This window comes from Typopeltis vanoorti, chromosome 7 (genome assembly GCF_054136105.1).
Source record: "Typopeltis vanoorti isolate ZY-2024b chromosome 7, IOZ_Tvanoo_1.0, whole genome shotgun sequence".
NCBI lineage: Eukaryota > Metazoa > Arthropoda > Arachnida > Uropygi > Thelyphonidae > Typopeltis > Typopeltis vanoorti.
In genome coordinates this window covers 111829630-111852483 of record NC_143555.1, presented here as the reverse complement: position 1 = coordinate 111852483, position 22854 = coordinate 111829630, and the positions used below count along the sequence as shown (strand labels likewise).

At 35.8% G+C, this 22854-nt stretch overlaps 1 protein-coding gene across 4 annotated transcripts in view; it reads left to right on the top strand.

Moving 5' to 3' along the window:
- The window catches only part of LOC150104970 (uncharacterized), a 336174-nt gene that overhangs the window by 104255 nt on the left and 209065 nt on the right, over nt 1–22854 (top strand). For all 4 annotated transcript variants that reach the window (XM_090396080.1, XM_090396079.1, XM_090396081.1 and 1 more), the window contains exon 8: nt 15177–15233. In XM_090396080.1, the coding sequence (XP_090252206.1) occupies nt 15177–15233 (57 nt within the window). The remainder of the gene's footprint in view (nt 1–15176; nt 15234–22854) is intronic.

Below are 22854 nucleotides of genomic sequence, written 5' to 3'. Positions count from 1 at the left end.
AAAATTAGTACATCAGCTTGGGGTAAAAACATGCTAATTGCAGCTGTCCACTGTGTATCCATTTTAGGATGCCATTTCATGATTAATTAGTTACCTGGTGATAAGACTGAGCATCTCTCAGTCTTATCACAATGCTAAAGATAGAATAAGACATGCATACCCTATCCTTTTATTGGTCATATTCCATTACAAAATTAGTGCTAATTGACAAAACAGCATTTGTCATGACCACTATCCCCAATAGATACAATAAGTAAACTAAACATACAAGAAAACTATTTATGACATAACATTTGCAACAGAATTAGCATTACATAAATAAAATTGATGATTAAACTGAACCTCCTGATTTTTTTTTTTTTTTTTTTTTTTTTTTTTTTTTTTTTTTTTTTTTTTAACACTAATCAACTCAAAATTTTCACTTGACACAGACTTTGAAAAAGTGTATTTTTCAAGCTATTCCTTAACACTAAAAAAAAGAAAAGAAAAATGCCTCCCTTATTAGAAGTAAATTTTACTTCTTTATTAATGCTTTGGAAATTCTTTTCATAATCCAGATAAAAATCACACACTTGGAAAGAAGTCAACAGATGTCCCGATGGACAAGTTACATGGCATGATGTACCATGTAACAAGTCACGTGTTTCTAGCCAGTATAAATTGGTGGAATATGATGCGCCCAAATCACTGCAACTATGTCCTGGTTAAAATGGCTGCAAGAAGGGAACTGACAGTTTGAAAAAGGTGTTGTAATAGGATGCTGTATTGCAGACCTATCTGTTTGGCAGATTGTTGACAAATTGGGCAGGTCAACAATTATTGATACCATACTGAGATGGAAGTGCTGGGAGTCAAATGCAAGTGCTGCTCGCATTGGAAAGCTCGCTACACACTCTGAATGTGACCATAGGGTGTTACAAAGGATAATATGTAAAAACTGCCATTTGTCGGCCAACATATTAAATGCAGGGGTTCCGAGCATTGACTGGAACACAAATCTGCACAGAAACATTCAGATCCGAGGCTCACAACATGGGTTTTCATGGTAGGGCTGCAATATGCAAACCCCATCTTACCCAAACCAAAATGCAGCATTGTCTTCAGTGGTGCAAAGAGCGTGTAAGTGGAATGTGGAAGTTTGGAAAGCTGTGTTATGGAACAACAAATCATGCTACACCCTCTACCGAGCAGATAGACTGGTGTGGCTGATGCCTGGTGAACATCTTTACAGATTTCATAATCCCCAGCTATGAAATTTGGAGGTGGCAGTGTGATGGCATGATCCTGTTTTTCTGGAGTGTCGGGTGAGGTCAAGGGGCATCTGTCCCACAACAGTTCAGGATCTCATTACATGCCTACAGGAAGAATGGTCCAAAATTCCCATTGATTGTTATTGTACGCTTGTGGAAAGTATGCCCAGTAAGATTGCTGTGAAAGGAGGTCCTACATCTTATTAAGGTGAGCATCATGGCTGTTTGCTCCTCAATACTATGGTGTCTATTGACTTCTTTCCATGCAGTGTATACACACACTATATAAATATAGTGTGTGTGTGTGTGTGCATAAATATAGATAAATGTGTATGTATAGATAAATGGATATTTACCCATATAATCCTTAATAATAGAATTTAAAAGAACCAAATTTAAATTACATATAATAATTTGTAAGATCTGGTAAGTCTGTTTAATTTTATCACTAATTCATTATTTAATGCCCAGCATTACTTTTAAATTCTACTAACTAATTACTAATTTTTCATGACAAGAACTAGTTAGTTTATTTCACTTTCTAATCCATCAAAGTACACTGCAGTTGAGTTTTAGAGAGAAATGAAGTTAACAAATACTTTTTCCATTTTTATGTGTGCATCTCACATAATGGTTGAGTAGTTTCACCTTATTTGAAATATCTAAAGAAGCATCTACAAGAAGAATCATAATGGAATCTTTAATTTTCTTAACTAATTTTTGTTTAATGACAGTAACCGACACAAATTCCTTACATTTCATGTCATTTTGACATTATTCTCCTACTGGGAGTATAAGTTTTTGATGTCATTAAATGGCTACACCCTCATTGAATTTAGCTTTGTAATAGGCTGTATTAAAGGCATTTCAGGTATTCAAACACTTACAATCCACCTTTCTTTTGAAAGCAGCTAGAGGTATATTTCAATTTCTGATGCATAGCAAGTCTGTCAGAGCTTTTTTTCCCTTTGTGTGTGTATGTGTGAAAAAACTGAAGTCTCATGAAACCTAAATATCTTTACTCTAAAGAGGCCTTGAAAACCTTGTATTAATCTAAAGCTATCAGCGGTTTCATGATATTTTTTATACATTATAGTATGCAACTTTGTCCTTGTAGCACAACACTTGAATTCCTAGCCATTTCTCTTGGAAGCAAGCATGTTTTGATTGTTTTTAGTTGATTACACAACAAAACTCTTTTCTTCTGTGTTTTCTATGATATTGAACAATTTGAGTCCAGTTAGGGTAAAAAGCTATGACTGCAATATTAGTAACAATTTTTCATCTGTCAGTAAGTTTGAAGCCATCTGGTGTGAGGTGGGGGTCTAACAAGATTAAATACATGGTAGGATGCTGTTATGGATCTAGTGGATTGGTTGCCAGTGACAATTAAAAGTCTTATCAAATAAACATGATTGTGTGAAACATATAATCATCGTGGGTGACTTTAATTATCCAAACATTGATTGGGTAGCAGTAACATCTCATGAGAAGAATGAATCCAAATATATATTGAGCTGTTGCGAGACAACATTCTAGTAGCATGTGATAGGACCTCAAGGTCAATTAGTATTAGATCTGATTATAGGGTCAGAGAGGGTTTCAGTTAAAAACATGACTGTAATACCTCCAGATGGTTAAGGTGATCATGCTTTTACTGACCTGGGAAGTGGCCAAATTTCTGGATGTTCCATTCAGAAGTTATGTGCTGACCTGGAAATTATGAGCAGCTGAGGAGTATTCTAGGTTCTGTCCAACAGTATTAGTTACTAGATGGGAAGGATATCAGCAGTGCTTGGGAAGCATTAAAAATACTTAAATGGTGCAATATCAGACTGTGTCCTTAGAGTTTAAAGAATAAATAGGGTAGGAGTGAAATTAATTGCATTAAGCAAAAGATTCTTAAGAAAAAGATATCATGCACATAAGAATTGTCAGTTATGAAAATCATAAGGAGCAGACAGAGTCACAACTATTGTACAGAAAGCTGAGTGTGAAAAGAAACTGGCTCTGCAAGCAAAGGACAACCCAAAAGAATTCTATGCTGCAACTAAAAAAAAGCTACTGAATGCAGATGGTATGTGTATGACAGATGCAGAAGAGATTATTCAACTAATAATGTCCATTTTCTAAAAGCTATTAACTTGTTGTATGCAACATTCAGCTCACTACTATATACTCAATATTCACTGAAGAAGCTCAGTGGAGAAACTCAGGTGTATGAGAGAAGGTACTAGAGCTATTGCACGAACTGAATAAGAATCTGATGGGATTTCAGCACAGATGCTAAAAGAGTTCCTTTGATTAGGCTATATAATTTGAGTCTCAGAACAGGGAAGATCACACAGGAGTGGAATCTCAAACATTGTGCTCCAGAACTAACACCTGTCCTGCATAGTCTCTATAATTTATTATGCATATCTGGTACTTATCCTAATGCTTGGAAACAATCTCATATCAATCCTATTCCAAGAAAGGGAAGTCTAACCATTAAACTACTGACCAATTGCCTTCACCTCCGTCCTCTCCAAAATAATGGAGAAAGTCATCAATAGCCAACTCCTCCACTACTTACAATTTAATCAGCAGCCACCAGTATGGATTCTGCCATTTGAGATCCACAGCTGACCTTGTAGCTTACATCATCCACCACTGGACACATACTATGGTAAAGTTCAGAGAAACTTGTGTTGTCACTCCTGACATTTCCAGCTTTTGACCATATGTGACATCGAGGTCTACTTAACAAATTGCCATCCCTTGGTCACCCTGCCACCCTCTGTAATTGAGTAGCAAGTTCTCCCTCTCTCTCTCTCTCTCTCTGGTCATTCTCTGTGAGTCGTAGATGGCTCCCTCTCTCTTCGAACTTCACCACCAGTGCTGGAGTGCTTCAAGGCTCTGTCCTATCACCTACTCTCTTTTCCTGTACATAAATAACCTACTCACAATAACCACTAAATCCCATCCATAGCTCATCCTACTCATTTGACAAACCATGCAGTACTCTGACATCCCAGGCTACAAGATCATCTACAACTAGTGCTTTAAACATCATACTATTCTCTAATGGGACAAGGACAACTTCGTTATGTTCAATGCCACCAAAACACAGTCTTGTCTTTTCTCGTGGAAAAGAGATCCCAGCTCATCTATCCTTACCCTCAATACACAAATTACCAAATAAGATCCGATTGCTTTGACTGTTTACCTTCAGTCTTTCCTGGCATAAATACATCACATGAATAGTTTCCTCAGCATCCAAGAAACTTGGCATTCTCTTTCATTCAAGAGCCTATTTTAAACCCAGCCAACTCTTCACTATATACAAATCCCAAATTCGACCATGTTTAGAATAGTGCTTACATGTTTGGGGTGGTGCACTTAAAACTTTCCTTAAAATCCTTGATGCCATCCAGAGGCATGCAATTATACTCATAGATGATTCTCTCTCTCTTGCAGACTCACTTCAGCATTTATCTCACAGGTGCAATATTTCAGCTCTGTGTCTATTCTACAGGTACTTCCATGGTCACTGCTCCAGTGAATTGGTAACCATCATTCCTCCAATTTCTGTTGCACCTGTTAATATAAGAGGTGCAGCTTCCCAGCACCCCTTTACTGTGAAACTGCAAACACACTGAACCTGCTTCTGTTCATCCTCTTTTATTCAGCCAACCTCTGTCCTCTGAACAGCCTTCCTCAAGAAGTATTCCCAAACAACTACAACCTGCTTCTGTTCATCCTCTTTTATTCAGCCAACCTCTGTCCTCTGAACAGCCTTCCTCAAGAAGTATTCCCAAACAACTACAACCTGCTTCTGTTCATCCTCTTTTATTCAGCCAACCTCTGTCCTCTGAACAGCCTTCCTCAAGAAGTATTCCCAAACAACTACAACCTGCAGTTCTCCAAAAAAAAAATCAATGAACTTGGTATTTTCCTGGACATCTAAGGATAAGGATGTCATTTTGCCTTACATGGCCTTGATACAATCTTACTTGTGTAGGTCTGGTCTCCTAGTTCTCATCATGATACTGAAAAACAATTATAATACATTAGCACAGATAAGAGGATGGCTGACTGACAGATATTAAAAAGTAGTATATGGAGTACGCGAGTCTGTAGGATTTAAGGTGACCAGTGGTGTACCACAGAAATCAGTCTGTGGCCCATTATAATTCAGTCTTTACATTAATAACTTTGGGAAGGATTTAACAGGTGATATACAGTTGTATGCTGATGATGCAAAGATAGGTAGAGTAATTAGTAATGCAGTACTTCCTGAATGATTTGAATATGCTAGAATTGTGGGCATGTGAAAATAGCTGTCAGTTCAACAATGTTAGTAAATGTAAAGTTATGCACCTTGGTGTAATGAGATATCCAATGTCATATTACATTCATATGTCACATGCTAGAAGAAACTGATTAGGCTAAGGATCTTGGAGTTTTATTGGATAGGAAATTGAAGTTCAAGGGCTTTATAGCAACCATTACAAATACAACTCAGAGGATAATTGCAATGCGGAACTGAACCTAGACATCTAAGGATATCGTTTTCCTTACAAGGCCTTGATACGATCTCAGTTCAGTCTTTGTCTGGTCTGCCAGTTCCCGTGATGATACTAATACAGTGGAAACACTACCAAGGAGTGTTAATGATGATATCAGGATTATGGAATATAGATTATGAAGACATATTTAGAATTTGTGAACTTCAGACACTAAGAAACAGGAGTAAGAGGGGGGGGGCAATATGATTGTGACATACAAACTCTGAAAACATCATAGAGGATACCAGTAGATTTTTCATTTATGGCAAATGGGTAGAGGACATCCATGAGAGTTATTATTATTGTACAGACACCTCCATAGAGTCTAAAGACTCATTGTGGGGGATCCAAACTATCTACACAATCTATCATGCCTCTCCTTGAATCCATTAACAGACAAAGCACTCACAACTGACTCTGGCAACCTATTTCACTCATTCACCACTCTCCAAGCAAAAAAGCTAGTCCTCACACCCCTACTAACCATACCTTTATTCAACTTCTGGGATTACATTTTGTTCTCGCCCCCTCTAGCCAAGTGCTGACACATTTCCCCTGCATCTGTCTTATAAAACCCTTTAAGCAACTTAAATGTTTCTATCATATCCTCCTCTTTTTCTCCTATCAACCAACTTCTGCAGTCTATCCTCATAGGGAACATTCCACAGGCCACTCACCATCGTAGTTGTTTGCCTCTGAATCTTCTCCACTACTCATTCCCTAGAAAAACCAAACTTGAGCACAGTAATCCAGATGTGGACGTATCAAGGCCTTAAAGAGTAATAATAACTTCCTTATCTCTATTTGTTAATGTGTTCTTCAATAGCCAAGTAATCTTATGGGCTTCTTTAGCAATATGTCCTCTAAACTTTAACACTGTCTACCACCACCACCCCTAAATCTTTAGCTTCATCTATTTCCTGCAGTACAGCACCATCAACACACAGCTTGCAATCTATTTATTCCCAAATGCATAACTTTATATTTCTCGACATTAAACTGATACCCGTTATCTTTTGCCCAAACTGGCAGCCTATTTAAATCTTCCTGCAAGCTCTCCACAATGCCTTTATCAACTATTACTCTACCTAATTTTGCACCATCAGCAAACAACTGAATATTTCCTTTCAGGTTATTTCCTGAAATATCTGCACGGTTAACCGAGTGACTATGTGCGCAACCATATGCCTAGGAAAGGAGTGTTCTGGGTTCAATTCCCATCGTTGATGTAAGGAGCTTTGGATCTTTTTCAGACATAGCCAAGTTAGCCGATCTTGGGCAAGGACTGCAGGGTTTTTTTTCCCCAGATAAACTGGACAGAAAAAAACCTGCAAGCAGGCAAACCGGCCTTGAGAACTCAACGTTTCTACAGACATAGGATACACCGGGAGGCATAGGGCTAACCACCTTATCCTGTGTACGGTTAAATGAATAAAAAACCCTTGACGCTGCAATTTAAAGAGGGAAATAGGAAGAAGTTTATTTCCTATATCATTTATGTACAAATTAAACAGCGGTGGCCATAGCACTGCACCTTTTTGCACACCACTGGTCACTTGCTTTCACCTGGATTCTGTTCTTCCATATACCACTTTTTGATATCTGTTGAGCAGCTGCCCTCTTATCTACATAACCAGTGTCATATCCATCCCCATTTGTTCTAATATGCATAACAGAGTTCCATGTGGTATTCTGCAAATGCCTTTACATAATGCAACAGAATCATCGTGTAGCCATTTCCAACTCAGCTGTTACTTTATTATAAAAATTCAATAAAGGCATGACCTACCCTTCACAAGTCATGTTGCCCTTCATGCAGTATCATATCTACTGCAGTCTTAGAACTTCCGTTATGCAAGGAAATTTTGCCCTCTTTCCACTCCCTTGGAACTCTATTAGAGTTGAGACTTAAATTAATTAGCCTAGTCAGAGGTATTGCCAATTCACTTGCACATTCTTGCAAAACCTGAGCTGATATCCCATCTAATTCCATAGTAGTATTTATGATGAGATTCTGCGATATCCTAAGAATCTCCAATTCATCCACTTCTGTTCCCACGTTGGTGTCTGTCACACAATCTCAGTAGGATGATATACCTTTGCAAAGTGGTTACTTAGTAACTAAACTGTTTTATCTACTTCTGTCACCTCATGATCATCATCACTCATTAAAGTTAATATTCCATAGTCATTCTTCCTCTTACTTTCCAGATAACGAAATAACTCTTTGGGATTTCCTTTGGCCTGCTTGGCTAGATTCTTCTCGTAATCTGATTTTGCTTTCCTTGCCATGCTGGTCACTTTTCTTTTCCGAGCCTTGTACTGTTCATGGGTTTGCTGGTCACCTTTCTCTTTATATACCCTCCACAGCATTTTCTTCTTCTGCAGCTCGTGCTTAATGATATTACTCGTCCATCTAACTCCTACCTGATTAACCCTCTTTACCTTAGGTATACAATTTAATATTGCTTCCTCTAGATATGACTCTTAACACTCTCCCATGCATTACCAACATCCTTTCCCTGCAGTGTTTTATGCCATGGTACAGATTTATGCTTATTCCTAATCATGTCATAATCACCTGCCTTGTAGTTTCACATTTACCCATTCTTGACAGAATATTTTACAATCTCCTAAGTAAAGACTGCATGATCACTTTCGTCAATTGGTAGCAATGTGGTTACCTTGGTTATGGATAGCTCTTCTGATCTCCTATTCTTTTTGGCTACAATTCATCCACTATCATTAGCAGTACCCCCCCCCCCATTACTAAACCATTCACATTCTATCCCTGTAACTACATCTGTTGTTAGCCAAATCTCACTAATGCCTATAACTCCTGGCAAGGTTGCACTAACAGAAGCTAAAAACTCTTTACTCTTGTCCCTGATACTTCTGTCATTATTATATAGAAACTGCAGCATCCCTTTAAGTCCCTACCCACCTTTACCACCTTTACTCAATATTTTTGCAAGAGAGAGAGACTATATTCAGCACTTGGTCATTTTCACACTCACTTGCCTCATAGGTGCCTTCACATAAACTCACTTGCTTCCACCCTAATTGCTTAAGTTTTCCTGAATTTGTGCTTCAGCATGCTGGGTGAACAAAGCTCTCTCTCTCTCTCTCTCTAGACGCCTAACACCAAAACCATTTAGATTTGGTTGTACAGACCACAAATCCTACATCATTCTTTCTGCACAATCTGCATATAGATTTATTGGCTCCCAACATCCCTTCCTCTGCAGTTTGCCTCTATCATACACCCTCTGTCCAAAAAGAAACCGAACTTTTCAAAAATAGAAGAAACTAGTGGCGTCATCTGTTGTATCTTTTTGTTTTCGAAAGTGGCAACCTTAATTAGTGTTGTGTCAACTGTTTATGACATTTGTTTCATTAGAAGCCGAGTTATAGTGCCAAGAGTGACGGTGTGTTTTGACGAACGGTCAGAAAACGAGTTTCAGAGAGCTGCGATTGACTTTTGTGTTAAACTCGGTAAATGCTTTACCAAAATGCATCAAATGCTTATCCTGTACTCAAGTTTACGAGTGGTTTAAGCAATTTCAAAGTGGCTATGAGACGCTTGAGGACGACGAAAAGCTGGGCCGTCCAAAAACTGGACTTAGTGAAGTTAACATCTAAAAAAGTGCACGATTTCATCAATGAAAACCCGAAATTGTCCGTGAGATTGAAAAGATGAATTGGGGATTCCAAAATCAACTGTGCACAACATTTTGACCGAGAGTTTGGGCCTTCGTAAATTGAATTCGCGATTTGTTTCCCCACAAGTTGACTGACGACCAAAAAATGTATCGAATTGAACACTGCAAGGACCTTATTAAAACTGCTCATAAGGACTCAACTTCCTTGAAACAATCGTTACTGGTGACAAAATGTGGTGTTTTGAGTATGAGCCCGAAACAAAGTGCTGAGTGGAGACCACCAGAAGAGCGGCATCCAAAAAAAAGTCGCTTGGAGAAGTCAAAAGTAAAGACAATGCTGATTTCTTTCTACGATTCCAAGGGCATTATCCACAAAGAATTAGTTCCGCCTGGCCAAATGGTGAATGGTGAATTTTATCTCGAAATTTTGAAGCGATTGATAGCGAGAATTCATCACGTATAGTATGAATATCGTGATGCAGGCAGCTGGTCACTTTTGCATGATAATGCACCATCTCATCATTCGAACATTGTGAGACAGTTTTTGAGCAAAAACCAAGTTTGTGTGTTGGATCACTCGCCATATTCACCTGATTTAGCACCCTGTGACTTCTTTCTCTTCCCCCGACTTCATTTGCTGATGAAAGGAAAGTGATACTACACCATTTGAAAACATTCACGCGGCAGTAACCATGACCCTCAACAGTATCCCAAGAACCGGTATAAAAAACTCATTTAACGAATTAATTGACCGTGTCAAACGCTGTATCGAAGATGAGGGAAAGTATATTGATTGAAATAATGATTTGAATAATTATAATTGGCCTATGTTTTATTTTCTACCAAAAGTTCGGTTTCTGTTTGGACAGAGGGTGTAGTGTGGTAGGAGGCTTACAATCTTCACCTTCTTGTTCTTTAGTTTTGCCTTTTCTAACAAGTCATTTACATTCTCCATCATAGAATACTTCTCTCCTCTCAAATCATTTGTGCCAACCTAGACAATCATTTCCTTTAACTTACCTTTTTGCATCCGGATGCGACAACCGATATTGTGAATTTTTGTGCCAGGGGAAACACGATTTAGTCACACTTTGATTAAGTACTCCCCTGATCATTGAGTCTTTGTACATAATTTTCTCCTTAACCCGTTTTTCCCTTGTTCGTTCACTCGGTCTTTATTATTACTTTAGACCACTTGTTTCTTTTTCATTTCAGCCCTGCTAATCTCTTTCTGCTTCTGCAATTTTTCAGTTTTGCACTTTGTCCTGTGAAGGATAACATTCAAGCATGCTATTTGTTTATTAGTATCGATTTCGCTTTCCTCTATTTCTATGGCTGCACGTTCGATATTAATTCCTACTTTATCCATCCTTCTGTCGATACTGTCCACTCTACTAACATTTGCTGCATTCTCGTCACCTAATGGGCACTCACTTTTGAAACATTTAATAGACACACACACACACACACACACACTCTCTCTCTCTCTCTCTCTCTCTCTCTCTCTCTCTCTCTCTCTCTCTCCCCCTCTCTCTCTGGTTTCAATTTCCTTTCACGTGCCTTTTAATTTTCTTGCCGAATACATTTCGCAGGCACTGCATTGCACAAAAATCCTGCAAATTCAAATACCTGATAATGTGGTTTTTGTTACCATTCTGCCATCCATTGGCACCATACCGACTATAACGTATTTAAACAAACAAAAAAAATTAAATAAAATACACGATTTACTTACAAACTGAATAGCTTATTTCATCACACATCTGTTTAAAACAAAAATTACAATATGTTACCTTCATATTAAACATTTACAAGAATCTTGCAGAACAGAATAAAGAGCACATATGAGATCATTCTTAGTGAGGAACAGGCAGGCTTCAGAAAGAATCACTTCACATTGGATCAGATCTTCATAATACAAAGACTAGCAGAATTATACCTGGAACATAACAAAAATATCTATTACTGTTTTATAGATTTTAAACAGGCATTCGACTCAATAAACAGAGTAACCTTATTAAGAATATTAAAACAGAAGCAATAATTAAATTTAATAGCATAACAACAGATAAAATAAACGTCAGTAAAGAGTAGCCCAAGGATGTCCCATCTCCCCCATACCTTTTTAACATCTACCTAGAGGATATGGTTAACCAAGCCTTGGAATGAGAAAAAGGGGGCAACCTACACTAGTGGCCAAAATTGTGGAAACCTTTTGGAAAAAAGTGTATTTTTGAGGTTTGATGGCTCATAACACCACTTTTTTTTGGTGTAATACCATAAAATTATATATCAATGGAAAGATAATTTAATCAAGAATGTAATGCAACGAAGTTTGTTCAATTATCCTTTCTTTTAGGCTTGCACGGTGATCCGAGTATATTTTTGAAAATTATTGAGACAACTACCGTGTTTGAGTAAAACTTTAGTTTAATATAACTAAACTCTACATTCGACGTTTCGACCTTTATATCAAGGTCATCTTCTGGAGCATATGCACTATATACAGAGAACAAGCTACACTACAATTATCTGGTTTGTTAAAGTTACTGACCAACTGTTACAACAATTGTTGGACTGACCTCTAGTTTGGAAAAAAAAAAAAAAAAAAAAAAAAACATCAACGCTAGGGTTCTATTATTAATATATTAATATTATCTGTTGGTTGTAGAATTACATTGGGCACAACAACAAGTCTATGTGTGTGTGTGTACACACACACATTTACAATATGATTATATGTGTATATTCCAACCAGTTGGTATGGAATGGTTTCTAATACTAGTTAGAAATTGGCTAGAGTCCTGACTTATGCTGGATCTTATGTATTAGGTAGGCTGAATGTGTGACATCCAGATACTTGGAATGTTCATGCTGCCATTGTTGTTGATATGTGGGTGGTTTATCAGGATTTTGCAGACTTCTTTAAATTTCCTTTCATACCAGGTTTTTGTATTGTATGGTATAAGAGAAGGTGCTTTTCCAGTCGATTTGGTGGAAGGTATTGAGCACATGATCTGAGAGGCCTGCTTCACCAAAATGGTTATATTTAATGTGTCTTATATGTTCTTTCTTACGTATGGGGATTGTATGTCCTGTTTCACCAATGTACGGTAAGTTACAGGTGCAGCAGATGCAACAGACTCCAGGATGTGCCAAGGGGAGGAGAGGATCCTTAGAGGAGTAGAATATGGTTTTAAGTTTAGTAGGTGGCTTAAAGGTAGCATTGAGGTTATAATGGTGTAGGATTCTGTCGATTTTTTCCGATAACCCTTTAACGTATGGGATGGCTATGGTTTTACTGTAATCTAGATTGTTTTTTGTTGATTTTTTATGAAGTATTTTATTGATAGTATTTTTGTTATAGCCATTATTTATGAATGTGTCGCTGATGATTTTTAGTTCTTGCTTCAGGGCTTGTTGGTTAGAGCAAATTGTTATGGAGCTGTTTTTAAGGGTGTTAATTTGCTCTAACCAGCAAGCCCTGAAGCAAGAACTAAAAATCATCAGCGACACATTCATAAATAATGGCTATAACAAAAATACTATCAATAAAATACTTCATAACCACCCACATATCAACAACACTGGCGGCATGAACATTCCATGTATCTGGATGGCACACATTCAACCTACCTAATACATAAGATCCAGCATAAGTCAGGACTCTAGCCAATTTCTAACTAGTATTAGAAACCATTCCATACCAACTGGTTGGAATATACACATATAATCATATTGTAAATGTGTGTGTACACACACACACACATACATACACACATAGACTTGTTGTTGTGCCCAATGTAATTCTACAACCAACAGATAATATTAATATATTAATAATAGAACCCTAGCGTTGATGTATATTTTTTTTTTTTTCAAACTAGAGGTCAGGCCAACAATTGTTGTAACAGTTGGTCAGTAACTTTAACAAACCAGATAATTGTAGTGTAGCTTGTTCTCTGTATATAGTGCACATGCTCCAGAAGATGACCTTGATATAAAGGTCGAAACGTCGAATGTAGAGTTTAGTTATATTAAACTAAAGTTTTACTCAAACACGGTAGTTGTCTCAATAATTTTCAAAAATATACTCGGATCACCGTGCAAGCCTAAAAGAAAGGATAATTGAACAAACTTCGTTGCATTACATTCTTGATTAAATTATCTTTCCATTGATATATAATTTTATGGTATTACACCAAAAAAAAGTGGTGTTATGAGCCATCAAACGTCAAAAATACACTTTTTCCAAAAGGTTTCCACAATTTTGGCCACTAGTGTAAATGGTTATAACCTTAATAACATAAAATACGCAGATGACATTGTGATAATAGCAGACACAAAAGAAAAAATGATGAACCTAATAACCAAACTAAACAATATGGCTAAAGAATACAGCATGACCATTAATACAGACAAAACAAAAATCTTGATAATTGGAAAAAAACGAAGAAAAACTAAACTTCTCCTTGAATGGATGAACAATTGAACAGGTAAAACAATTCAACTATTTAGGAACAGTAATAACAGAACACCTAGATACCATGACCACTATTAAACATAGAATATCGACTGCATAGTCATCATTTAATAAGCTAGGTAAAATCTGGAAAAATAATAAAATCTACAAACCTCTAAAAATAAAATTACATAATGCAATTATAATTCCCACTGTGCTATATTCTTCAGAAACTTGGACACTCAAGAAGACAGAGATATGAAAACTGGAGGCTTTCGAGATGAAATGTCTCAGAAAAATAAATAAAACAAATTAACAGAAAAGAATAACAAATGAAACTGTAAGACAAGACCTAAAATATACAGGCTCATTAATCGAAAAGATCAAAAGACGACAACTTCATTGGTATGGACATGTTGAGAAAATGCCATCAAAAAGATTATCCAACCTTGCTCTGTATGCAAGAATAAAAGAAAAAAGGAAGACCAAGAACTAAATGGATAGCAACTATAAAGGTCAATTCTGGATTACAAACATATAGACAGCTCACTAGCCATGCAAGAAACTGAGCCTCCTGGAGGTTGTTGTGGAAACAAGAAAGACTCAACCTGTCCCCGACAGAAGAGGACAGTAAGTAAGTAATCCCATATTATCATCTAAAATACGAAAAAGTTACTTATCCTTCAGGAGCACTAAAACCACTGTACACACACACACACACAATATGCCACCTAACAGCATTTGCCAATGAATTGAGAGTGAATTGGAGTTAAGAATTAATGCAGTCAAGAAGGGAATGAGAGCCAGATTTTTCTCTCATAGTGTCTTTGGTGATAGTGAATGCAGATAGTGTGAAATGAATTCAAGAAAAAGTATGACAGCTAGTGTTGGTGGGTATGTGGCCTTTCTTAGTGAGTCTCTGACTCACTCGAGGTCTGTCCTAATAATAACAATTAAAAGATTTATAAGTTATATTACTGAGGCAGTGCATTAGTAGCATAAATAATTTATCTAAGTATGATTTCTGAACAAAAATTATAAATCATTAATGGGATTAAATTTCATCTTTTATATCATAATTTAATTTTTTTTTAGTATGATATATTTATAATAAAACTAAGAAAAGATATTGAAATAGATACCACAGATATTTGTCATATCCAGTTGTACACTTTTGTGGTAAATTTAAAAATTAATCAGTTTGTTGAATGAAAGGTATTTTAGGACTACATGCACTTTGATTTTCTTTTAGCTGTAAACTTAAAAAAGGAGGGAAAATACTAAAACTGAAAACTCTTGAAAAACACAGGTGAGTGTTAATTGTATTTCCATTAGCTTTTATATTTTATATTCATTAAAGTTAAATTGTCATATATCTGTCACAGACTTCTTATATAATGATACTTCATATTGTTAATGATTTAATCTTAATGATGATAATTTGTTGACTTAGTACCAGTTTGAAGGTTTTTTAGAAACATATCAGTATATTTGACAGTAACTTGTTTTTTTAGCATTACCTGATCATATAATGGTTTGCATTCATTAAAAAAAGTTACTGAATATATTAACATGTGATGTTATATTGTAGATTATCCCTGCCAATACTAACTTGTTAATGACTTGATACTGAATATATGATAAAGGTGAGAACTATAATTAAAACAATAACACCATATTTACAGAGCTACATAATATTGCTTCATATAATGCTGCTTAAAAATATGTTAGTGTAATTATATATATTTGCTCCTAATTGATAATAAATTGGAAGGCAAGTCTTTCTTGGCTTCTTAGTTGATAAGTCACTGCTTGTATACTGAAAAAGATGTGTTCAAATCCTCCTGTATCACAGATGTTTGTCAAAACTTGCTGTGGGTAAGCTTATATTGCTTCTTAGTTTGTAATAAAAGATCTTTAAAATAAGAAAAGAAGCTAAAGCTATTTTCAAGTGCAGTTCTGTATTAAGAATTACAGCTAACCAGGTAAACACTTCTAAATTTAGCTGTCACAGTTTTAGCTTGAACAGAGAGGGAACTGTAATTATTTTGTCCAGTGGAACATAATATTCAGCATGAGATTAATTAAATCTCTGCTATGCAAAAATATGGAATCGAGTGAAGCTAAGTAATTTCTAATATACCTTTCCTCATGAGAATAAATAAAGAAACATTTTCATAATTATGGTAGCTGGCACAGTCGATCTTTGAATATGATGATAACAGTTGAATATGCTGACAAATATTGCTTCAGATAATGCTTATGAATTGCTCCAAAAATTTTCTACCTGCTATATTATCAGCTGCATCACTTTCTCAGTCAGTTATTTTACATTAATCTCTCATTAATAGTGCTTTTTTTATGTGAATCTCACCCATGAAAGGTTATATATATCTGTTCTGTAAATGGGTAAATGTTGGGGCTAGGTCTGAAGGTTAGATAATCTGGAATCCTGTCCTAGAGACCAAACATGGAACTTTTTCAGGGCTCTTCTAAGCAGGACAGTAGTTCACAAAGGACACTGAAATCATCTACTACTGATGGCATTCACACATATCCCACATCTGCTGGTCGTCTTTGGTGTGAATCCACAAGCTATCAGTTAGAGAGAGAGCAGAAGTGCAATCTGCTTGGCTAACTAGGCTCATAGCCAACATTGTTTTTAGAATAATATTATCACTTATGCTTTCTACAGTAATGCACCCCTTACTCTTGACTGTACAGATTCCATGTTTATTAAGTACCACCTGTTTTGAACTCTTGCCCCAAATAAAAATTCAGTATATCATCATTCCCATAACCTATATTTCCCAGCAATGGCTCTCCTTCCCTTCTCTTCATTGTTTCTTCTGAACATTTTAATTACTATTGTGTACTTCAATATAAAGAATGTTCTAATTAAGACATGACTCAAAAATATGGTTTATGAGCTTATTCTGTAAACTTTTGTGCATTAGTCAAGATTATTTAATGTTGATGTGAACATTCTCCTCCCACCCACTCCTGATATTACTTAAAATAAGTAAGTACTCTTCACTCCTACTTCCATTCGTTTGCCATAAATTTCATTTGGTTTTATTGCTAATTCTTTTGTCTTTGCTCAGTGGACACACCAGTATTTAGTTGGATACCGTTACAATAAAACCATTTCACAAACCAACTGATCCCATAAATTTATAAAGTAATTTATTTTTATTCTAAACATAGATTTCTTATCGTATAATCGAGGCATTATATTAACAAAATTAGCCTTTTGAATGTTGAATCAACCTGTAATTCTTGATCTAGCAACAAATATGTGTGCGAAAAAATTCTCCTAGAAGCTTTTCATAGTCTCGGTTTTAAGTTTTTGTTTCCATTAGCAACAACATCTCTGAATGTAGAAAGTTTTTTCGCTTGTTTATAGATGAAATTAAAGTTTCCAAGAAATTATATTCTTGTTTAATTCTTTATCCAAGTATAAGTAAACAAAGTTTGTGCATGAAGTATCTTCACGACTAGGCTGCTTCTATACTGAGGGTGATGACTTTACATCAATTGACTTAGTATCCCATAATTCAAACCAAACGTCCTTTTGGATGCATTATGGGAAGGGTAACTACCCAGATTAGTTTTGGGCTTTATTAAGTTCTCATCAGTGGGAGCCAGATCCAGAAGAGATACCAAGGTTGAATTAACCATCAGCCATGTCGGTGTGACTTTTTTTGTCCAGCCGAAAACTGTTGGTTGTAATATCTTTTAGGATGGTACAACCATCTGTGATAGCGGTAAAAAAACTTTAGGCCAAGCACTACAATGTAGGCTGCTAGTCTGTTAGTTTCGGTTTGTCCTTTCAGGTGTAAAGAGGCCTCGAAGTTGCTGAAGGACAAAAAAAGTCCCACCGACATGAGCATCATGGGTGTCAAATGAAATATTGAGTTTGTGCTATTTTTCATTTTTTTTACTGGTGATATTTTTACTAAGAAGGGTGCGGTGGGTGAGTGTTAAAAAAAATTTTTTACAACAATTTTAGCCAAAAGAAAATTTTTTGAGAAATTCTCATTTTTCGAAATTTTTAGCCCCAAAAATTGCTCTTCGCAATCCAAATGAAATTGTTTATTCTCTCCACGAGGGTGAGCCCATTAATTATGTGGAGAGCGAGGCACCCAAAGAAGATGAACATTTAGAAACAGAAGAAGAAGGCGATAATTTTTCCATCGACAAAGAAGATGAAGAGAACTTCAAGTGGCCAGTTACTCCAACTGTGGGATGAAGACCTTATATTCGAGGTAGAAACAGTCGCAAGTGGTCTTCAAATGCTCCGAAAACACGTGGTCATCGATTATCGGATATTCAAATGCATTTTCCTTCTCCATCAGGAGATGCGTTAAATATTCGCTATCCATTAGACGCATGGCGCTTGCTTATAGTAGACGATATTTTTAACATTATTGTTTTGCATAATAATCAAAACATTCAATCTGTTGCGAGTAACGTAAACGATACATTTTAAATGAATATTTTTATTAAATAAATCATGTAAATAAAAAAATCATGCATTTATACCATTTTTTTACCTTTTTACGATTGCTGTAAAATTAGCAACTTTCAATTGCAAAATTAATTATTGTAATTTAAAGATATGATTTTATCATTAATTTTGCATTAATGTACATACAAATATATACTAATTAATATACATTGATGTACATACCTACAAAACTAAAAACAAACAAACAAGGGTTTTGGTCTATTACAAGTGGAGATATGAATTTTAAAAATTTTTCAGTCTTTTTCACGCTTTACCGCAAAAAAATTATTTAAATAATTGGTTATTTGTTTAACGAATTATTTAAATACTTTTTTTGGTATTGTTATTGATTGTACCATGTTTTGGAATGTATTAACAATGTGCTCTGTGAACGCTAGCTTAATTATTCAATAAAAACATCATTTAATAAGCCCTGGACACAAAAGTCACACCGACATGGGCTGAAGGTTAATGCAGAGGTCATAAATTTCCCATATACATCCCTAGTAGTGAAGATACTGCATGCATAAACTTTGCTTCCTTATACTTGAATAAAGAATTAAACATGAATGTAATTTCTTGGCAAGTTTAATTTCAACATCTCTGAATTGGTCTTCCTCTGAGTATTTTACTTGCCATCATGGCATCAAACACATATTTTGCTAACCTTTCCTTTTTCATTCTGCTTAAATGACTATTCCACCTTCAATTAACTCTGCCCATGGATTCTTGAATGCTAACAACATAAAATTCTTTCATAATATTTTAATTTTTAATACGATTCTGCCATTGATGCCATCTGTTAATGCCCCTAATTTTTTTCAGATGTCTCACATACAAGGTGTGGCTATTAAATAACGAGACTGGTTGCAAAAATGTGGTTTATTATTACAATTGTACAACTTAATTGTTATTCCCTTCAACATACTACCCTCCTCTACTATACACCGTTGCATACGTGTTGCATATACACGGATGCAACATTTTCCATTGTTGGAAACAGTGCTACAAGTCATCAGGTGTTATCTGCTTTAGTAGCACTGCCGTTTTCTCCTTTACCTCATCCACTGATTGAAAATGGGTGCCCTTCAGTGTGGATTTCAACTTTGGAAAAAGGTAAAAGTCACACGGAGCTAAGTCCGGCAAGTAAGGTGGATGGTCCAAAACTGGGATCTTCTTATCAGCCAGATACTGCTTTACAGACAGTGCACTGAGCTGGAGCATTGTCCTGATGGAGAATCCAAGCATTGTTCTTCCACAGATCGGGTCTCTTCTTCTTCCTCACTCGTTCTCTCAGCTTGGCCAGAACCTCAAGGTAATATTGGTAATGTTGGTTAACTGTCTGACCCTCTGGTACCCATTCAACCATTACCATGCCATTGATATATATATATATATATATAAAAACGATCAGCATTGCCTTCGGTTTTGACTTGCTCATTCTTGCTTTTTTCATTCTTGGTGATGTGGGAGTTTTCCAGTGCATCGATTGTCTCTTTCTTTCTGGATTGTACTGGAAAATCCACATCTCATCACATGTGCTGATCTTCTCTTGCAAGTCCCATTCAGTCATTGGATGAGGTAAAGGAGAAAACGTCAGCACTACCGAAGCAGATAACACCTGATGACTTGCAGCACTGCTTCCAACAATGGAAAATTCGTATGCAGCAGTGTATAGATAGAGGAGGGAAGTATGTTGAAAGGGATAACAATTAAGTTGTACAATTCTAATACTAAATCATAATTTTTGCAACCTGTCTTGTTATTTAATAGCCACACCTCGTATATATGGCCTGTAATCATTGAACAAGTGCTTTATTTCTAATCCAACTCTCAGATCCATATCTTAAAACTAGTTACTTATACACTGTCTTATATATAGCTAGTTTAGTTGTTGGAAGTTTTTTTCACTTGGTTGGACTATAATAAATTTAGTTTAATTCTTTATCCAAGTGTAAGCAAACAAAGTTTGCACCTGAAGTATCTTCAGGACTGAGGCAACTCGTGGTAAAGGTGGACCAAGCTCTCATCACTCCTTGTCTTAGTATCTCCCATAATGCAAAGCACATCTCTTTGCGGACATGTATAATGCTATGCATTAAGGGAAGGGCCACTACCCAGACCTGTTTCGACCTTTATTGAGGTCTCGTCAGTGGGAGCCAGACCCAGAAGTGGTTTTACTAAGGCGGAAGCAATGGAGAGGTCATATTTACTTATACGAGTTGCTAAAAGGTGTACTACCTTATTGTTAATAAGGTGCAGATCCTGTTTGTTGGATATTTTCCTTGGTCAGATGGTAAATTTGTCTTGATTAATGGAATATTTTTAGGTAGGTAACTTTGTACATCTATTATTCATTCTTACAGACTATCCACATACCAGATAATTTTGATTAACAGTCATTTTAAAATTTATGTATTGTGATCCATGCTGCTGCTTTGAATCTTCTCTTATTCTGGTATTTGGTGTTGTTAAATTGTGAATGAAGCTATGTTATGTAATTTATTATTTTTCATTCACATTTAACATTGCTTATTAAATATTAATCATGGCTTATGTAAAATTAATTATTATTCCTTAATTGAGAATTACTAATTAAATATTTATTCAAAACATGACGTACTATTAATTTATGAAATAATAAAATCTATAGAATTTTGTATAACCAAATATGTATGATGTAACGTAACGTGTTATTTTATATTTAACTGTATACGTAATCAAAAAGTTGAAATAGTAGCTTAAATATTTTGTTGTTCTTATTTGTGAAATATTTAATGTTATGTAATCACTCATGTAGTAGCAGTACAGCATACATTACATTAGCGAAATGTTTACGCTTAGTCTGTTGTCATGGAGACGCACGCGTAAACAACCACGAGTGAAGAGAGCGTGGCGTTCGAACGTAAGGTGGGAGTGAAGGTCAGAGATAGAAGAGAAAAGTGAAGGAAGGTCATAGATAAGACAGAAAGGGAGAGAGGAATTATTATTAAGCGAGTAAGGAGAGAGTTTTGCGGAACCAAGATTATAAAATCCTCAGGGCAGAAATTTATGAAAATAGTGTTCGGAAATGAACCAATAAGTAGTGAATCATAAGGTTTAATATTATAGGCGAAATCGGCTGTTGTTATGAAGAAAGGTTAATGCCGTAATCAGATAAAAAGGAAACTGGACAGTCAATGCAAAAATTCTGATTAGTTCCAGTTAATCTGGATTACGATTTTAATTCTGTGTTGCCCTGGGAAAAAGGCTATATTGATTAGTTGGAGAAAAATAAACAAGAAAGGATATCAGTGCCTTATAGCTGTTGTTTAGAATAGTGAAGTGCGATAACAGTAGTACAGTTTAAACGGTGGAGAATTTTTATTGTGTGTGTTCCGCTAACGTAAATAAGTTAATTCATAAGTGTACTCACAGTGAGTTGATGTATTGAAGATTGTAACTGGTAAGATTAGTCATAGTTGTTTGTTTGTGCTAACATTAACTGTAATATAACTTCGAAGCTCAAAGTCCGGAATAAGTTTGCTTGGAACATTGTCTACCTAGATGAGTGCCTGCTGTGAATATAAACATTGAGCTGACAGATTTGTAGAGACTGAATAAATGTGAAGTTTGTTACATTAACTTGAGTTAAGAAGACATGTGTTTTTGAAGTTGTGAATTGTATATGAAAGTTTAGTACATCGAATTGGCATGAGAGACTTGGCGAGTTGTGTTAAGTAGATTGTGTTGTTTCAATTTAAAGTTGAATTCATGTATTTGTCATATATCATATATTAAATGTTTTATTTTGTTAATCTAAATATTGTGTTTGCCTGAATTCCTTATTATTGCACCGTTCATAAACATTCGAATCGTGCGGGAACCCCAAGTAAAAATGATAGTAGATGATTTGGCCTAATGACATGACTGCTAACTTAATTTAGAACTGATCCTACTATTTATATAGACTAATCTAAGAATAGGGTGGCGCAGTATAAATATAAATTTCCCTACTTTTGGATCGGTGATCATTTCGTAATTAGTTATTTTATTTATAAAAGTGACCTGAAACTAGATAGATTTAGAACACGACGGAAAAAGGTCGTCACGACAGTGTTGAGGAGTACGTAGTTAAATATATCCTGATTTACTGGAATGGAGCTGTCTGATGTAATCTTTATGTTCTGCACATATTTGGCTGCTGTCTTTGACTAAAATGCGCTAAATGAGATGTGCAATATATTCCACCTCATCATGAAGGGGGGGGGGTGCGAATCTGAATGTGGTAGGCAGTTTATATTTCTAAGGGTTCTGCTGTTATTTTCAGAATTACTTTTCACTAGTGAGGTACAGATTGCATTTTTAAAAACATTATGTTGATTCTGACTTTGGTTATGCATGTAGTGACGTTGACTGGTTTTAAGTGCATTTCACAAAC